Below are 19789 nucleotides of genomic sequence, written 5' to 3'. Positions count from 1 at the left end.
TACAAAAAATAGTGTAGTTTCAAAAAAATCGGAGGGTTCACCTATTCGGAACTTTATCCATTTTTTTCTGGTAAATAATTGTTTTTTTTTTAAATCGCGTTATTAACATCACAAAGTACATAATTTGAACTACCTTTTGTGAAATTTTCGTTAAAAAACATTAATATTTATAGCTACAATAACCAAGAGTGAGTCGCCTTAAAAAAAACGGGCGCACGCGTAGCGGGGCAACGAAAACTTTGAAACAAAAAAAAACAAGTATTTTTAAAATATAAGACAATAATTAAAATATAAGACAATAGCTTCAGTTGCACGTATGGATTTAAAAAAAAATAATTTGTTACAAAATGGCGAACTTTTGAAGAAAAAAGTTCCAAAATCGGTGAGATATTGACCTTTGTTTTTTAACATTACAAAAAAACAAATTATTCAATCGAAAATTCCATTCTGAAAAAATTCCGATTCGAAAAAAAAAAAAATTATTTACCAGAAAAAAAATCCTTAGAAATAGTCTTTTTTTTAGCCGTTAGACTGGTTTCCCCCTTAAGGACGAACAAATTCGACAGGAAGCACCGACCAGCGATTCATTACCGAGCGGCGGGTCTTTCTTTCGTCTTATTGTTAGATCAAATTCAATTGACCCCGTAAAAAAGATAATTGTAAGAGCTTACGATACTCCTCTCGCGAAGATGTTCGAGGAAACGGCCGATGTTTGCGGTCGGATTACGCATCGTGTAGCGTATTATGTGGCATCGTAAATTAACACTTTATTTCGTCTCGCGCGCTTATGTTAATGCCTTATTATCAGAGAGAGAGAGAGAGAAAGCGGATTTGATATATCGCGTTACAATTAAATAAAGAAGATCCATTCGAGGTATACACTTGTGTATACCCTTTGCGTGTATACACTTTGACTTCTGGGTACTTAGATGCAAATGAAAGATACCTCTTTCAGGAGACGAAAAATGAAAGATTATATCGAAATCCATCACCGATCGCTTAACGAACGGTCGCATGGGATGCGCTACTCGTTGCATCATTCATACGAGTTTCCCGATCCGGTACCGGGTACCGGTGTCGCGACGCGAGGGGAAGTCATAAATCAGGCAGCTGTAATCGCAAAAATGTATCTACGGGCTCGTGTTAAGATAGACTTAACCGGGAACACACCGGAAGGACGGGCGGTTTTAAGCGCTTTATGGAAGAGAGAGCGTGGGTGTCCAGTCCACGTGGCCTGAATCGTAAAAGCGTTTTTTTAAAGCGCGCGAGATAAGCGAGAGGCTTTCGAGCATGAAAACGCGTCAGACTTGATCCTAATCAGTCCGTGACAATTTAATCGATCGCATCGCGCTTAAAGCGAGAGAAGACATAAGCAAGGCAATGTGCATTTTACATATTACATTGTCGTTTTACTTTAAAAAAAATGCAATTCTGAAAAATGATTCAAAACTCGCGCAATTCGAAGTTAATTAGCCTCATTCTTGAATTTCGCAATATTTCGAATTTTGCACATAAAGTGAGATGTTGATAATGTTTTTTTAATCTCATACTATCTGAAAAGACGCGGTACTATTGTAAAAACGCGATCGAACCGTATGTTTTTAAGTTCAATGTTGTAAATTTAGTTAGACCAGCTTATTGAGTTATAACAATTAGAAGCAATGTGTTATTCATTAACAGACTAATGATTAGAGAACTGTTAATAAGTGCACGTGTACGTATCGCTATATATAATGATATATATTTATAAATATATATTTAATTACATATTTTTTGCTAATATTATAAAAATTAAAATCTGTCTAAAAATATAAGACCAAAAAATATGTGCGTTTTAAGAATGCATTTTCTTTCCAATAATTAATATCCAATAATAATCTACTAATTAAATTTAAATAATAAAACAAAAACAGCTATTATTGATATATTTTATTGAATGCGAAAGGTTTTTTAGAATGGAAATTTTGAATTATTCTTTCAGCGAATGAGGAACGATGATCTACCGCGACAAAAGGGTCCTCGGGATCCTTGTCTTGCTCAACGTAATAGTAAAAATTTCGGCGAATCAGACGAATTCGCCAAAAACGGACATGGTAGAGGAAACAGAAGTTTTTACTACGGTCAAAAAGATCCTACCCGACAGGTGTCTAGCCAAGATGGAACCGGGACCTTGCACGCACTTTGTCCATAAATGGTACTTCAATAAGACCGAAGGGAAATGTCGACCGTTTCCTTACGGCGGTTGCAAAGGAAATGATAATCGATATAACTCGGAAGACGAGTGTCTTTATTACTGCGTCGGTGGTGCTGATCGTAAGTCCTGAAAACTTATCATTTTTTGGAAAACTTATTTATTAAGAGAAAGTATAAAATGTTTAAAAAGATCAAAAGGTAAAGATGTTAGAATAAAAAAAATGTTAAAATGTGGTAAAAAAGAAACTTAAATTGAGAAAATTAAAAGTAAGAAATTAAATGATAACATGTGTATTTATATGTAAAATTGCGAAATTATACTCTAAATTTTTGTAAATTATTTAATATATCTGTGCATTAATTAAAAATGAGGGAATTAGACATATTTAAATATAAAACTTTTTACATAAATAAAATTTATGCACGGATAAAGATAATATTCATGATAAAAATTAGGAAAATTGTTATAAATTTTTATTTTTGTTTATTTGATTATACATTGAAATAATTTATTTTTTAAGATACGCTACCGCCTTACGTCGTGACGAAAGGCAGTGTATTTGTCACGAGCACCACAACAACAAGTAGTCCACCCTCGACAACAACTTCCAGTACACCACGACCAACCTTTACACCTCCGAAACCGACGAAAGCACCGGTACCGAAGCACCAACGAGGAAAGGTAAAGCCATCATTAACTCGTATAAATACTTCATACACATATGTTTTATATAAACTAAAAAAATTATTTCTACCATATCTTTCTACCGCAGGAATTAACTTTCATGGAATCTGGCCACGAGAAGACGTTCATGTTTGCGCAAAGCAATACTTTCATTCAGCTCGATGGTTCTGGTATCACAACTTTTCAATTGAGGTAAACAAGAGAATCTTAATTATTTATTAATTATTTATTTATTATTTATTATATATTCAGGATGATCCTGAGGACGTTTTGTGCTGTCTGGGAATATATCTTAATGTATCGCATTTTTAATATGCTTACAATCGCTATTAATTTAATGTATTATTTGAAATATTTTGCATGAACAAGATATTTAATGTATGATAACGTAAAGAGAAAATAACATGTATATTATTTTTTTATATAATATGTTTTGACAGATTATGCCGCGAGATATCCTTTAAGTTTCGCACCAAGCTTCCACACGGTTTGCTAGTTTATCACAGCGTCAAAAATCGTCCGCAAGGCCTCGTTCCTTACGCACTTTACGTGATAGTGGAAAAGGGTCAATTGAAAGTTGTTCATGTGTTCGGCAAACAATCGACTAGCCTGACGGTCGGCGAAGGTCTTAACAGAGACGAATGGCACAGCGTTCTCGTGAGAATCGACGTGCACGGAGCGAAGTTAATCGCTAGAGTCGATGATAAGAAAGCCGAGACCACTTTAAAGGTTCTCGAACGTGTTGTTAATTACGGGGTATCCGAAGACTTGGCCTCGGTCGTTCTAATCGGAGGTGAGGAAGATCTTCGCGAAACCACTCAAAAATTGCTACTCGTATTTTTATCATCTTATCTCCATTTTGACAGGGTTGAGCTCCGAAGAACGATTACACGGAGTGAAATATATAATAGAGTCGTTTGTTGGTTGCATCAGGGATATGGTTTTGAGTTCCGGAAAATCCGCCAGCGATTTGCTGCCCATTCGACCGCTGATCGCGACGAAGCATGAGAACGTTAAGGAAGGCTGTATCGATAAGTATGTCTTTTCTTAAAATTTCTGAGGCAATTGAGACGATTCGATATTGCGATTATATCTCAAATTTCAATTTAGGTGCAGGACACGAGAGAACTTGTGCTTCGTCTCAGATCAATGTGTGAATCATTATAATAGTCTGACATGCGATTGTTTCGGAACGAAATACGAGGGCGAACGTTGCGACGTGTATAGTACGTAAAGTATAATTGAATTTGATATGAATACTTTTTACGAAAATATTCAAATTTCACTATTTATATTCATATCTCAAATAATAATTTAAAACATTTTATAATTATCAATTCATTAAGTAATCTGCTAGCATTAAAAAAATACTTGAAGTAAAAAAAAAACGGACAAAAATATAATAATTTTAAAAAAGTTTCTATAATTATAGAGAATAAGCTATTATCATACAAAAGAATTCAATTATCTATATAGAAACGATAGATAGACTACATTTGTCTATTGAAAAAAAAAAATAGAGATAGGGTCTTTATGTGCGTCTAAAAGGATTCGATTATTTTAATATGAAGCTAATGGAGTTCGAAATATAACATCATTTTTCAGCCGCTACGATACTGACGCTAAGAGGCTCCTCGTACGTGTCTTTCCGTGTGTATGATTGGAAGGATCGTGTTCATTCGTCTGTCAACAGGATCAGCCTCGCTTTTAAGGTATTTTATTCTCGGGTGCTTATTGTAATAGGACCTTCCTTTTCCTTGTCGCGGGTTCATTGATTCATTATAGCGAGATGTATCTTTTTGACGAAGTCGGGAGGGTCGCACTTTTTGTACCTTTACGAACAGCTGCTTGGATCAATTTCTATGACGAAAAATTTACAGTGAAAATTCTTGGAGAGAGTATCGAGTTCCACTTCTCAAGTTGTATCACAGCGAATCATTGTACAAACACAATGAAATTTGTCCCACACTGAATATTCAATTAGTATTACTGAATAATCTCTCTTCATGCTGGCAAGATTAAATTTAAAAAATCATAATCATAAGATCAATAATGGATTTTTATTTTTTAGTAAAAATTAATAAAAATTTATGAATGTTAAAAAGAAAAATCTTTTTTAACAAAATCTTCTATATCATCATATATGATTGATAAATTATTAATTTACAAATTTATATTGAGAAAATTTTTTCAAACAAATGTAGCGATGGAATATACATAAACTTCGCAATAAACAAAATGTTTTTTTTCCATAATATAGTCTCGAAAATATTTAAAAAAAAAATAATAAATGTATGAATGTTGTCAAGCAAGAAATTTGTTTTTAGACTAGATGGGACGATTCAGCCTTGTTTTACGCTTCTGGCGAGATCGATGGCACACCACATTACGTTGCAGCTTCCATTATAAACGGATCGGTCTACGTTGAACTTGATTTCGGACACAAGTCAAAGATCTCCACTATGCTAGGCGATTACGTCACGTCTGACCATTGGAACAATTTGACTATATTCCATAACGGATCCCTCGTCTTCGTCAGCTTAGACGACGAGGTGAAGGTGCTGGAAGTACCGGGAGAAAATTACAATATGATTATTGATCCGGAGATATACATCGGTGGCGGTCCGGAGCTTCACAAGAAGAAGGGTCTTCTGTCACACAATAATTTTGCAGGTCTGCACGAAACTATTGGCAGCACCTAATATCATAAAATCTCGCCTTGCGTTTAATCATTACAGTTTTATATTTTCTCAGGTTCCTTGAAGTATGTGTTCTTTAACGATAAGTCGATTATATACGAACTGAAGCGCTTCAATCCTATGGTGCACTATATCGGTGTCTTGGAACCCGAATACTATGAAGCCAATGTCGAAGTCATCCCGATCACGTATCCTTTCGCGGGAAGTCATATCTGGTGGCCCGTCGAACAAACCGATTCGCTGAAGTTAAACTTCGATTTTAAGAGTTCAAAGCCAATCGCGGTCGTTGCATCGGGAGATATAAAGAGCAGTCGTGGTGTTGGTTATTGGGAGGTATGATTATATATATATATATATATCAGGGTTGGGAAGTAACGCGTTACTTGTAACGCCGTTACCGTTACAGTTACTTTTTTTCGGTAACTGTAACGGTAACGGCGTTACAAATTTTGTTTGTAACGGAAAAAGTAACTTCGTTACATTTTTCGGTAACGAGTAACGAATTTAACAGTTACTTTTATCGTTACTTTTTTTGAATTTACTCGGTATAATTTTCATACAAAGGAAAATATTGATAAGAGTGTTGGAATGCAGCATTACATGAAAACTACTGAAAACTCATTTTGGTATCTTGTTTCTTTGTAAGACAATGTTTAAAAATTTTTAGTGTTTAATTTGATCTTGTATTAAAAAAAATTGTATGTAAAGTTATTGTTATATATAAAAAAACTAACGGAAATTGTAACGACTCGTTATTTTTTGAGTAACGGTAACGGTAACGAGTTACTTTTATAAAGTAACTTTCTCAACCCTGATATATATATATATATATATAATGCTCTTTTTTCTCCTTTTTAGTTTTATTCACTTATTCAATCTGTATATTATAATAACTAATATTTTTTCGTGTATTTTTTATAGCTACGTCAAGTCAATGACGAAATTCGTTTCCAATTAGTACCTGTTATGACTGAGAATATTACGGTGATAACTTCGGTAAAATTTCCGCCTTACAATACTTCTTGGCACGCGGTCGAACTTAATTACACAAAAGGCGAGCTCAGCATCCTGGTCGATTACAAGAATAAGCAGAGTAAACTCTTTGCTTTGACGTTCGAGTTAGGTGATAAAGTTATTATAGGAAGCGGTAAAAACAATGCCGGTAAATTTTTTTTTAGTATGATAAGTTTGAAAGATTATATAAAATTAACATGATTATAATAAGATTTTTAAATCGGCAATTTAGGTCTGGTAGGATGTATGCGCGAGATACGAGTGAATAATCAAAGAATCGAACCTAGATACGTGATCAACACCGAGAGAGTAATCGGAGAAGTCGCTTTAGACAATTGTCAATTTGTGGATCCGTGCAAGAGACCGAACACTTGCGAACATGGCGGTAAATGCTCGGTCAAAGAAGACAGGATCACGTGTGACTGCACAGATACTGGATACATGGGGAAAAACTGCCATTTTGGTGAGACAAATTATTCGCGATAATTAAATTCATGCAACCAAAATTAACGTCAGGTTACAACAAAATAATGTCAGTTTTCACATGCATAAAAATATAAATTGAAATATTAAATAATAGACAAAATCACAAAAAGCATACGTTTCGGTCCCTTTTTTTTGGACCATTCTCAGTGCAATACAAAGTATATGGAATATATTATATCAAAAATGTGACAGTAATAATATAGAACAAGAGTGAATCACCCATATTGTCAGATGGTAAATGTTATAATATAATGTAATTTCGGATAATTTATCGGACAGTCCCCAAACAGCACAAGGATGTCCTTAGGACGTCCAAAGGGCATCCAGGACATACATGTAGGATATCCTGAGGATATCCTATTTTAATCCTCGGATCTCCTCTGGATGTCCTGAGGAAGAGTAAATGATAGCCGTACACTACCCAGACAGCACAAGGATGTCCTTAAGACGTCCAAAGGGCATCCAGGACATACATGTAGGATATCCTGAGGATATCCTATTTTAATCCTCGGATCTCCTCTGGATGTCCTGAGGAAGAGTAAATGATAGCCGTACACTACCCAGACAGCACAAGGATGTCCTTAAGACGTCCAAAGGGCATCCAGGACATACATGTAGGATATCCTGAGGATATCCTATTTTAATCCTCGGATCTCCTCTGGATGTCCTGAGGAAGAGTAAATGATAGCCGTACACTACCCAGACAGCACAAGGATGTCCTTAAGACGTCCAAAGGGCATCCAGGACATACATGTAGGATATCCTGAGGATATCCTATTTTAATCCTCGGATCTCCTCTGGATGTCCTGAGGAAGAGTAAATGATAGCCGTACACTACCCAGACAGCACAAGGATGTCCTTAAGACGTCCAAAGGGCATCCAGGACATACATGTAGGATATCCTGAGGATATCCTATTTTAATCCTCGGATCTCCTCTGGATGTCCTGAGGAAGAGTAAATGATAGCCGTACACTACCCAGACAGCACAAGGATGTCCTTAAGACGTCCAAAGGGCATCCAGGACATACATGTAGGATATCCTGAGGATATCCTATTTTAATCCTCGGATCTCCTCTGGATGTCCTGAGGAAGAGTAAATGATAGCCGTACACTACCCAGACAGCACAAGGATGTCCTTAAGACGTCCAAAGGGCATCCAGGACATACATGTAGGATATCCTGAGGATATCCTATTTTAATCCTCGGATCTCCTCTGGATGTCCTGAGGAAGAGTAAATGATAGCCGTACACTACCCAGACAGCACAAGGATGTCCTTAAGACGTCCAAAGGGCATCCAGGACATACATGTAGGATATCCTGAGGATATCCTATTTTAATCCTCGGATAAAAATTTTTAAACATTGTCTTACAAAGAAACAAGATACCAAAATGAGTTTTCAGTAGTTTTCATGTAATGCTGCATTCCAACACTCTTATCAATATTTTCCTTTGTATGAAAATTATACCGAGTAAATTCAAAAAAAGTAACGATAAAAGTAACTGTTAAATTCGTTACTCGTTACCGAAAAATGTAACGAAGTTACTTTTTCCGTTACAAACAAAATTTGTAACGCCGTTACCGTTACAGTTACCGAAAAAAAGTAACTGTAACGGTAACGGCGTTACAAATTTTGTTTGTAACGGAAAAAGTAACTTCGTTACATTTTTCGGTAACGAGTAACGAATTTAACAGTTACTTTTATCGTTACTTTTTTTGAATTTACTCGGTATAATTTTCATACAAAGGAAAATATTGATAAGAGTGTTGGAATGCAGCATTACATGAAAACTACTGAAAACTCATTTTGGTATCTTGTTTCTTTGTAAGACAATGTTTAAAAATTTTTAGTGTTTAATTTGATCTTGTATTAAAAAAAATTGTATGTAAAGTTATTGTTATATATAAAAAAACTAACGGAAATTGTAACGACTCGTTATTTTTTGAGTAACGGTAACGGTAACGAGTTACTTTTATAAAGTAACTTTCTCAACCCTGATATATATATATATATATATAATGCTCTTTTTTCTCCTTTTTAGTTTTATTCACTTATTCAATCTGTATATTATAATAACTAATATTTTTTCGTGTATTTTTTATAGCTACGTCAAGTCAATGACGAAATTCGTTTCCAATTAGTACCTGTTATGACTGAGAATATTACGGTGATAACTTCGGTAAAATTTCCGCCTTACAATACTTCTTGGCACGCGGTCGAACTTAATTACACAAAAGGCGAGCTCAGCATCCTGGTCGATTACAAGAATAAGCAGAGTAAACTCTTTGCTTTGACGTTCGAGTTAGGTGATAAAGTTATTATAGGAAGCGGTAAAAACAATGCCGGTAAATTTTTTTTTAGTATGATAAGTTTGAAAGATTATATAAAATTAACATGATTATAATAAGATTTTTAAATCGGCAATTTAGGTCTGGTAGGATGTATGCGCGAGATACGAGTGAATAATCAAAGAATCGAACCTAGATACGTGATCAACACCGAGAGAGTAATCGGAGAAGTCGCTTTAGACAATTGTCAATTTGTGGATCCGTGCAAGAGACCGAACACTTGCGAACATGGCGGTAAATGCTCGGTCAAAGAAGACAGGATCACGTGTGACTGCACAGATACTGGATACATGGGGAAAAACTGCCATTTTGGTGAGACAAATTATTCGCGATAATTAAATTCATGCAACCAAAATTAACGTCAGGTTACAACAAAATAATGTCAGTTTTCACATGCATAAAAATATAAATTGAAATATTAAATAATAGACAAAATCACAAAAAGCATACGTTTCGGTCCCTTTTTTTTGGACCATTCTCAGTGCAATTACAAAGTATATGGAATATATTATATCAAAAATGTGACAGTAATAATATAGAACAAGAGTGAATCACCCATATTGTCAGATGGTAAATGTTATAATATAATGTAATTTCGGATAATTTATCGGACAGTCCCCAAACAGCACAAGGATGTCCTTAGGACGTCCAAAGGGCATCCAGGACATACATGTAGGATATCCTGAGGATATCCTATTTTAATCCTCGGATCTCCTCTGGATGTCCTGAGGAAGAGTAAATGATAGCCGTACACTACCCAGACAGCACAAGGATGTCCTTAAGACGTCCAAAGGGCATCCAGGACATACATGTAGGATATCCTGAGGATATCCTATTTTAATCCTCGGATCTCCTCTGGATGTCCTGAGGAAGAGTAAATGATAGCCGTACACTACCCAGACAGCACAAGGATGTCCTTAAGACGTCCAAAGGGCATCCAGGACATACATGTAGGATATCCTGAGGATATCCTATTTTAATCCTCGGATCTCCTCTGGATGTCCTGAGGAAGAGTAAATGATAGCCGTACACTACCCAGACAGCACAAGGATGTCCTTAAGACGTCCAAAGGGCATCCAGGACATACATGTAGGATATCCTGAGGATATCCTATTTTAATCCTCGGATCTCCTCTGGATGTCCTGAGGAAGAGTAAATGATAGCCGTACACTACCCAGACAGCACAAGGATGTCCTTAAGACGTCCAAAGGGCATCCAGGACATACATGTAGGATATCCTGAGGATATCCTATTTTAATCCTCGGATCTCCTCTGGATGTCCTGAGGAAGAGTAAATGATAGCCGTACACTACCCAGACAGCACAAGGATGTCCTTAAGACGTCCAAAGGGCATCCAGGACATACAGGACATTTATAGGACATTAATACTTATTATTACAATACTTAAAATTTCTAAATTATATTAAATAGCCTACATAACCGAAAGTAATCATGTATGCATATTAAATTTTCATAAAATATATTTATAATAATATCTTAAAACATCCTACAAATATCCTGAACCATCCTGGACATATTCAGGATGATCCTGAGGACGTTTTGTGCTGTCTGGGTCTCTTTCTGTCTCAAAATTATATTATATAACATTTACCATTTGACAATATGGGTAACTCACTCTTGTTCTGCATATTATTACTGTCACATTTTTAATATAATATATTATATTATAATATATTATATAATATATACTTTGTAATTGCTCTGAGAATGGTTCAAAAAAGGGACCGAAACGTACGCTTTTTGTCTATCACGTAGTCAAAATATCAATGTAATTTGATTGTAATAAAACAGATGCGCACAAATTGCCGCGCTGGCTCTTGATTGCCTTTTATTTCCTTCGTATTATATATTCATAAGAGCCTTTATTAGTCAATTTGATAATTATATATATTGTTATTATTTATACTGTTATATTATTACAATTTTTTTAATTCGATTTTCATAATTTACATTTTTAGCACGATATAGAAAAACCTGTGAGGAATTGGCTCTTTTGGGACACACTCAGGATGACGTTTACAAAATCGACATCGATGGAAATGGTCGATTTCCGCCCGCTTCGGTAAAATGCGAATTTCAATCGATCGAGGATTCGACCAAGACGATTGTCGAGCACAATTTACCCTCCCAAATCGACGTCAGATCTATAATCGAGAGCGACTTTTCTTTCAACATCAAGTACAGGCAGTTCACTGCCGAGATGCTTCAGGAGCTGATCTCACACTCGCTTTATTGTAGCCAATACGTAAAGTACGATTGTTATAAGGCACCCTTGGAGTTGCACAGTGCCACGTGGTTTCTGGGTTCGAAAGGCACTACTGTTGATTACATTGGAAATGTCAATCGCGGGTCATGCCCTTGCGGAAGTAAGTATTTCCTTAAGAAGACTAGGCAATAGTATTTGTTGAAAATGAAGTCTTTTTGGAAATTTTTTACAAAAAAATGAATTAAAATCGAAAATTGTCTTTTAACAAAATGTTTATTAGGATCATAAGCTATAAAAAAATTTGTTTTAGTTGAGAATATGCATTAAAATGGCGCTGCAGATGGCTGATCGAAAAAGATTTTTAAATAAGTTTTGCAATGATAGCTCAAATACAGAAGCTCAAATCGACTTGAAAAAAATTGAGCATGTTCACAATATAATTTCGGACTAAACATCTAAAAAGCCTGTGCGAACTTTAATTTTTGAAAAAAAAATCAAACAGATCTGTTTTTCGACGAACTTTTTTAAAAAGATCGTTATTTTAATCGTCTATTTGATTTTTTTTCTCTCAAAAACTAAGGTTTGCACAGACTTTTTAGAGGTTCAGTCCGAAATTATACATATTGTGAACATGCTCAATTTTTTTTCAAATCGGGTTGAGCTTCTATATTTGAATTATCATTGCAAAACTTATTTAAAAATCTTTTTCGATCAGCCATCTGCAGCGTCATTTTTTTTTAATGCATATTCTCAACTAAAAAAAATTTTTTTTTTTTTGTAGTTTATGATCTTAATAAATATTTTGTTAAAGAACAATTCTCGATTTCAATTCATTTTTTTGTAATAAATTCCCAAAGAAAGACTTCATTTTCGACAAATACTATTACTTAGTCCCCTTAAATAAATTCAACATTAATACAACCTATAGCGCGATGAATCTAAAAAGATATGCGTTTGCAAACTTAATTGTGCCTCGCACGAAGAATATTATTTATTAATTTTACTTTAGTGAACAGAACATGCGTGAACTCCAACTTGAGCTGTAATTGCGACGTGTCCGCCGGAAATGCGGGAAAATGGCTCTCAGATGAAGGATTCTACGAAACACCTGATTCTTTAGGTATCACGGGAATGGTATTCTTACAACAAAGAGATCTCGAGGAGGATGCTCGAGGACGTATCACTTTAGGACCATTAGAATGCGTTGAGACTAGTATGTGAAAATATGCTTTCTATTTAATTAACAAAATTTCACTTCACGTATACATAATTAAATGATAATAATAAGATATTTTTTAAAGCAATTATTTACGACAGATATTTTTGTGTTTGAATAGTCATAAAGAATAATATTTCACTTTTCGAACATTGCATGCAAAGAGCTTTAGAAAATTTTTACAAGCAACAACAGATCAAACAGATTAATTAATGACGATCTTTAGATACACAAAAGTACGTGGTAACATTTACGACGTCGCAATCGTATATCGAAGTGCCGGGTTGGAGGAAAGGTGATATAGCCTTCAGTTTCCGAACGACGGGCGAAAAGGCTATTCTTTTGTATCAGCCGCCGATCCGGAGCAACTATCCCTCCTTCATGGTCGCGCTAACATCCGAGTATCAGTTGACATTCAATTTCACCCTAAACACCGGCACTATTCGCGAGTTAGAGATAAAAGGCCGGCGCAAGCTCAATAATGGCGAATGGCAGAAGATTTGGATCGACTACAACGACTATCACGTGAGATTCATGATTAACACCAACTCTGAAATGGTTGATTTGTTGCCCGAGGAGGAGTTTGGGCCCTTCGAAGGATCAATGTTCATTGGCGGTGCTACCGCGTGAGTAATTTTTGCAAATTAAGAGGGCATACCCGTTTGAAATCTCGAAAACTGAGTACATTTTCTAGATTTTTTGCAGCGCAACAACTTGATAAAAATTTTTAATTTTTTTACGATATTAATACGATATTATTAACTACTTAAATAAGAATTTTCAGCTCAAACAAAAATTTTTTTTTAAAGTTATGGGAATATTTGCAGAGCTCCTCCAAATTTTAGGTGGCTGCACGGTGTGCATGAAAACATTCGTAGATCATATCTGAAATCAAAAATCCAAAGTTTTTCTTATTAAACATTGTAATAGCTATCTGCTATCCAAGCATTTTTTCAAAATTTTAAAGAATAAAAAATGACGGCGTGTTGAAAAAAAGTTTCGGTTTTTTTGAAAAAAGTCCATCTTTTTTTTATAACAAAAAAATGGGGAATTGGATTAAAAAAAAGCTTTGTTGGCAGATGCGGAAGTTTATTAGAAACTCACATGTAAAATTTGAAGTCAATCCATCGAACGTAGCCCGAGTTTTGCACCGTGCATGAGAACATAAATCTGCAAATATTTGCATAACTTAAAAAAAAAAAAATTTTTAGGCTAAAATTTTTATTTAAGTAGTTAATAATATTGTATTAATATTGTTAAAAAATTAAAAATTTTTATCAAGTTGCGCTGCTAAAAAATCTAAAAATATATACTCATTTTTCGAGGTTTCAAACGGGTCTGCCTCCTTAAACAATTAGTTTTCGTATGATGAATTCATTATGATGAAAAAGGACGATTTTCGTTCTATATTAATTAATTTTTATTTATTCGAACCGTTACTTTAACAACACTTTTAGAGAGCATCTGAAGACTTCTTCCGTTCGACAAGGTCTCATCGGCTGCTTTCGCGGTCTAGTTGTCAATGGAGAGATATTAGATATTCATAGTTATATGTCGGTACATCTATCGGAAATTATTAAGGATTGCAAGCCTTCATGCCAACCTAATAAATGTCAGAATAATGCCAGGTGCGTCGAACTGTGGAGCAATTTCTACTGCGTATGCGAGAATCAATGGGCGCATTTAGGCACTTTTTGCGAAACAAGTAAGCTTACAACTTTATTCGATTACTTGAAGAGCTTCTCTTTAAACTATTTTAAATTCATTAGTTTTACTTTTTAAATGTATAAATTATATATATATCCCATATCATAAAAATATGATTTTTTTTTAAATTGCTTGGAAATAAATTCGTCAATTTTTGAATGTCACAATTATCACTAAAAATAACATTTCTGAATCCAGACATCAACAACAAAGCCCTTACATTCACCTCGCCCGGAGCGTTCCTGAAGAAGAATTACTTCGGATCGGAGAACAACGAGGAAAAGTTGCAGCTGAAGAGCATGCTGCAGAAAAATATTCTGATTAATTTAAGGACTTACGACACTCACTCTCTAATACTTTATGCGAACGATCATTTAAACAACTTTGTACATCTTTACATCTCGAACGGCACTAATATCGTGTATCTTTTCAACGCCGGCAATGAAATCAAAAACATTACCGTCTCGAATCCAAGTACGAATTGAAAGCCTGTTATATTTATTTCAACCAAATATGTATTAAAATTTTGAAAGGAATAACTTGCGATTTTTATTAGACGTCAACAAGGGAATCTCTGTGCAAATTGCTATTATTCGAGGCGAAAATTCGACCACGCTGCACGTGAACGAATATAACGTCACATTGAATGCGGCACCCGTACTTCTGGATACATACTCAAACAAGCCATGGACAAATCCGGAGAAAGAAGTTTTAGCACCGCAGCGACCGCCGGCGTCCCCCACCGATTATTTTCAAGTAAAGTATTTTTTTTTTTTTTTTTAATTGTGCAAATTAGAAACTTGCACATTGCTTCCTCATCATTTTATTTCGGTCACAGAGCTTAAGCTCCTTAAAGCAAACGGGTTTTTCAATTTTGGCTTCCTCATAGAGGAAGATATCTCAAAATTTGTGAAAGTTACAACGTGTACAGACGATTCTCAAAAAATTCAAAATTTTATAAAAAAATGAATCTTTTCACCTATCCTCACCAAATTCAGTACCAACCATTTTCTAATAATATTCTATTTATGTAAGAAAATTTAACCCGATATCTAAAAATTTGCGAAAGAGAGCGTGCACAAGCATTTCTCAAAAAATTCAAAATTTTATAAAAAAATGAATCCTTTCACCTATCCTCACCAAATTCAATACCAACCATCCTTTAATGATACTCTATTCATTCTAAAAAAATTTAGCCCGGTATATCAAAAATTGCGGAAGTTAGAGATTGTACAATGTACATTCCATACATATATACATACATATATACATGCATACATACATACAGACATTTTCTTAAAATATGATTTTTTGACATTTTGAAACATTCTAAGCACATTGACATAAAAAACTGGAAAGAAGTTTTGTCACGAAAACAAAGCTTCCTGTATGAGGAAGTAAAAGATATTAATTTTTAGTCAAATTCAAATCCCAAATAATATAGAAAGCCAAAAAATATATCATATAAAGGAAAATCCAGAAAAGTACGTTATTTCTTCTTAATTTTCTTGTATTATAAATCATCATGATCAGTATACAAAAGAATGGCTTTTTGGAATATTTTTCATAATCACAATAAGAAAACATATAAAAATTAATTGTATAAGAAATAATAAATATTTATTTAGGTAAATTTAGGAGGTTTCGATCCCGGCAATTTGCTGAGAGTCGGAGAAGAAGGTGCCTTAATTCAAGGTTACGTCGGTTGTTTGCGAGGACTCATGATTGGCGAATATCTAGTTGATCTGCCGAGTTTAGCTAGCGAAGCAAATCACGAAGGCAGCAAAGGCGTTCTACCAAATTGTCAGATGAAGTGCGACACGATGCCTTGTAAAAATTTGGGAATCTGCACGGAAGATTTCAACAGGCAGGAATCTTCCTGCAATTGCGAGCTGACGTCTTACTTTGGCGAATATTGCGCTGATGGTGAGCTCTATTACTTGTCATAAGAATCAATAAGAAATATAATTCTTGCTTGAGTTTAAATAGAAATATTTAAATCAAGAATTAAAAATCTTATGAATTTTGAAATTTAAAAATTGCAAAGCACAAAACTTTGCAGATGCAACACCCATTCGAAGAGTATTCAGAATTAGATTTTTTTTTAAGATAAAAAAAATCTATTAATATTTCAAAATAATATTAATGTGAAAAGCAAATTATTGTATTTATTTCTACAAAAAGCTTCCTGTCAGAGAAAGCAACGTGAAATTTTTTTTCCATGTTTTCACATAAAAATTATCTTTCGTATAGAAAAAGGCGCCGACTTCAGCGGCGAGAGTGTACTTCAACGAGAATTCGAACTCGAGGGCGAGGTAAATCAGGTGAAGGTTCAATTGGCATTCTCGACGAACGAACTGCGACAGCGAACTACCGCGTTGCTGCTGGTGCAGACCGACAATAAGTAAAATATTGATATTAATATTTACTTAATGTACCAATTTATTTATGTACTCAATCGTTCGAAACTTGGAAAGTCCTGGATATCTTTCGACGAACTTTTTTCCAGAAGAAGCTACTACCTATTAGTGGCTTTAACGTCCGAGGGACAGCTCATCTTCGAGGAGGACAGAGATGGCTCGGCCGCTTACGGAGTGCGTCTGAACGACCGGAATTTCTTGAACGGTGCACGTCACAGCGTTTATTATGTTCGCGATAACAACACCGCTAATCTCTTGGTGAGTTACATAATTTATTTTATTCTAAAATTTTTATATATCATAGAAAAACTAACTGTTCCAATTTTGATAATGTGCATATAATTTTATAGATTGACCGCGAACCCGCCCAATTGATACCACTTCCGGGACTGCCGATTCGAGCAGATGAGGATGAAACCCCCGGTGCCACAGAAATTCAGCTTGGTGGATTAAATACTACCGATTCGCGATTTATCGCCTACAAAGGATATACCGGCTGTCTCAGCAGTAAGTCAAGTCTATCGATATAAGTGATTGTATTTATCAGCGCTCGTTTCTGTCGTCTATTCGGAGAAAATCTTACAATACAAATTACATGAAAAATAGATATTTCCCTTTTACAACATGTATTATAAAGCTGAAATATATAATAACATTAGGATATTTGTTACTATAATAAAAATTGTAAATTATGTTTGTTTTAGTATTTACATTTGTTTTATGCATTTTTTTGTGCATCAAAATATTTGAATAATTACAATACTCCTTTGTAAAATATAATCCGTATATAATATTATAGAATAAAAATATGTCGCGTGATTTCTCTTATATATTATTATGTTCCACGATTACGCAAAAAATTATATTATAATATTTATTATAATATTTTCTCTGTGTATGTAAATGGAGATACATTTCTCCTTTATGTTAGATGTAGCTAGATATTTTGCAAGTTCCAAATTACAGTTATGCTTTTTTTTATAGATGTCGTGATATCGATCAACGGGGGCCCCGGTATGAAACCGTTGGAAGAATATATGCTCTTTACGAAGCAAGCTAGCGAGACCGTTCGGGCAACGATACCCGCCGGTGTTAGAAGCGCTCAATGCGCGGTTTTCCATGCTCAACCGGGTGGTCTTGAACCGCCCAGAAACGACAGTGTGGTGAGAGACTCGAAAATTAAGCAATATTAAATTAAAATATATTAAATCATAGCCAATTTTACACATATATATATTATTATTCTTTATTTATTATCTCTTATTACAAGTAAAAGCAAATAATATAACAAATCTACGAGTTTTTGTCTGAATTTGAAATAATTCATAATCTTTAAATGATGATAAATTGTAAAATAATTACGAGATTTAAGATTTATGTCAAATAGAAGGCAATTGAAGACCATTCCAAAAATTTTGCTAGTAATTCATATTTGTAGCCTTTTTGCTGACAATAATTTGTAGCAAGCACTTGGCAATATCTATTAGAACAGACGTGGCTGACTGGGGTGTTTCCATTTTTTGAAATATGTAATTATTATATATTTTAGTGAGTTAATCAAATTTTTTAAGCCTCTACATCAGTAGCGTAATATTATTCAATACAAAAAATAACGGATACATCAAGTCTCGAAACATGTTAAAGGGCCGTGATCGGGAATGGGTCGAGGACCCGCCGGAGAGAATACCGTACAAGTCACAGTATTCGAGCGCGACTCAGGAAGAGCAAGGTGCGGGAACGTACATCTTCATAGCTCTGTGCTGTGTCTTTGTGGCTGCGGTGATCGGATGCATTTACGAAGTGTGGCGAAGCGCTCGCAAGGATCGTCAACGACGTCGCAGAGCGGCCTCGGGAGCGGCGGCGACCGTCGCAGCTTCCGGCTCGCAGCGTTGGCAACCGCAACAATACACGGAGTCTCTAGTGACCGCGACCGGCGTGAAAGCGATCGGTTTCAAAAATGTGATGGACGACGACAAGAGGCCGAATGGCACGCACGTGAAAGTGCCTGGTGCCAAGGAATATAAACCACTGCCGAATACGGAACCCAAGGACTTGATGAACGATAAGAAGGTTCACATAAAAGGTGCTATAATCCGTCTCTATATCCAGTGTATGATTCCTTACGCAAATCTAATAGCGAAAAGGACCACGCACGATTCATATGAAAAAAAACGTTTTCAGTCAATTTGCTTGAATTTGTGATATATTATGCTATTTTTTCAAATCTTGAAAATATAGCATTTTTGAGAAAAATATCTCAAATAAAAGTTGTAGGATTTTAAAGTGGCGTATTAAGTAGCAATATTAGTATGACTTTAAATAGCATTAAGGAAAATACTTAATGAAAAGGAACTTTGTTATAGTGTTTTGAAAAGCTCTTAAGGTAAGCTACAAAAATATGCAATCAAAAATGGGGGTTTCATCAAAAAATTTCAAAATGATTTTTACGTGATCTTGATAACGCTATTCAAGATCAAAATAATATTGCTATGTAATGCGTCACATAAAACTCTACAACTTTTATATGAAATATTTTTTTTCTAAAATGCATATTTTTCAAAATATTAAGGGGTTCCGATATTTCTTGTATACCCGTACAATTCGGAAACTGGACATAGAAAGTTTCTGTAACTTGACATTTTTAATCGGGGACATAAGAACTATAACATATCACAAATTCAAGCAAATTAACCGAAAACATTTTTTTCATATGAATTGTGCGTGGTCCTTTGTATGGGTATGTACTCAATTTCTATAAAATTTTTCAAAGACTATATTCCATATTTTTTTTTT

General features: G+C 34.8%; 1 protein-coding gene across 12 annotated transcripts in view; it reads left to right on the top strand.

The window, feature by feature from the left end:
• The window catches only part of LOC115235541, a 38812-nt gene that overhangs the window by 11888 nt on the left and 7135 nt on the right, over positions 1–19789 (top strand). For 7 of the 12 annotated variants that reach the window (XR_003884043.1, XM_029807402.1, XM_029807403.1 and 4 more), the window contains exons 1-23: positions 1995–2313; positions 2715–2875; positions 2967–3070; positions 3319–3671; positions 3745–3913; positions 3989–4104; positions 4484–4590; positions 5206–5551; positions 5633–5910; positions 6499–6739; positions 6824–7054; positions 11406–11813; positions 12663–12866; positions 13096–13495; positions 14327–14574; positions 14775–15050; positions 15133–15332; positions 16205–16502; positions 16830–16980; positions 17086–17254; positions 17347–17503; positions 17981–18159; positions 18641–19079. Coding sequence is in view for 11 of the 12 variants with exons in the window: in XM_029807402.1 (XP_029663262.1) it covers positions 1995–2313; positions 2715–2875; positions 2967–3070; positions 3319–3671; positions 3745–3913; positions 3989–4104; positions 4484–4590; positions 5206–5551; positions 5633–5910; positions 6499–6739; positions 6824–7054; positions 11406–11813; positions 12663–12866; positions 13096–13495; positions 14327–14574; positions 14775–15050; positions 15133–15332; positions 16205–16502; positions 16830–16980; positions 17086–17254; positions 17347–17503; positions 17981–18159; positions 18641–19079 (5554 nt within the window). In the remaining variant the exon portion in view is untranslated. Of the gene's footprint in view, positions 1–1981; positions 2314–2714; positions 2876–2966; positions 3071–3318; positions 3672–3744; positions 3914–3988; positions 4105–4483; positions 4591–5205; positions 5552–5632; positions 5911–6498; positions 6740–6823; positions 7055–11405; positions 11814–12662; positions 12867–13095; positions 13496–14326; positions 14575–14774; positions 15051–15132; positions 15333–16204; positions 16503–16829; positions 16981–17085; positions 17255–17346; positions 17504–17980; positions 18160–18640; positions 19080–19789 lie in introns of those variants that run through there. The other 5 variants (XM_029807396.1, XM_029807395.1, XM_029807393.1 and 2 more) reach the window with 2 other exon arrangements.

This window comes from Formica exsecta, unplaced genomic scaffold (genome assembly GCF_003651465.1).
Source record: "Formica exsecta isolate Colony F162 unplaced genomic scaffold, ASM365146v1 scaffold226, whole genome shotgun sequence".
Classification (NCBI taxonomy): Eukaryota; Metazoa; Arthropoda; class Insecta; order Hymenoptera; family Formicidae; genus Formica; species Formica exsecta.
The sequence above is the reverse complement of the archived record's forward strand: the minus strand, read 5'-3'. Positions and strand labels throughout refer to the sequence as shown.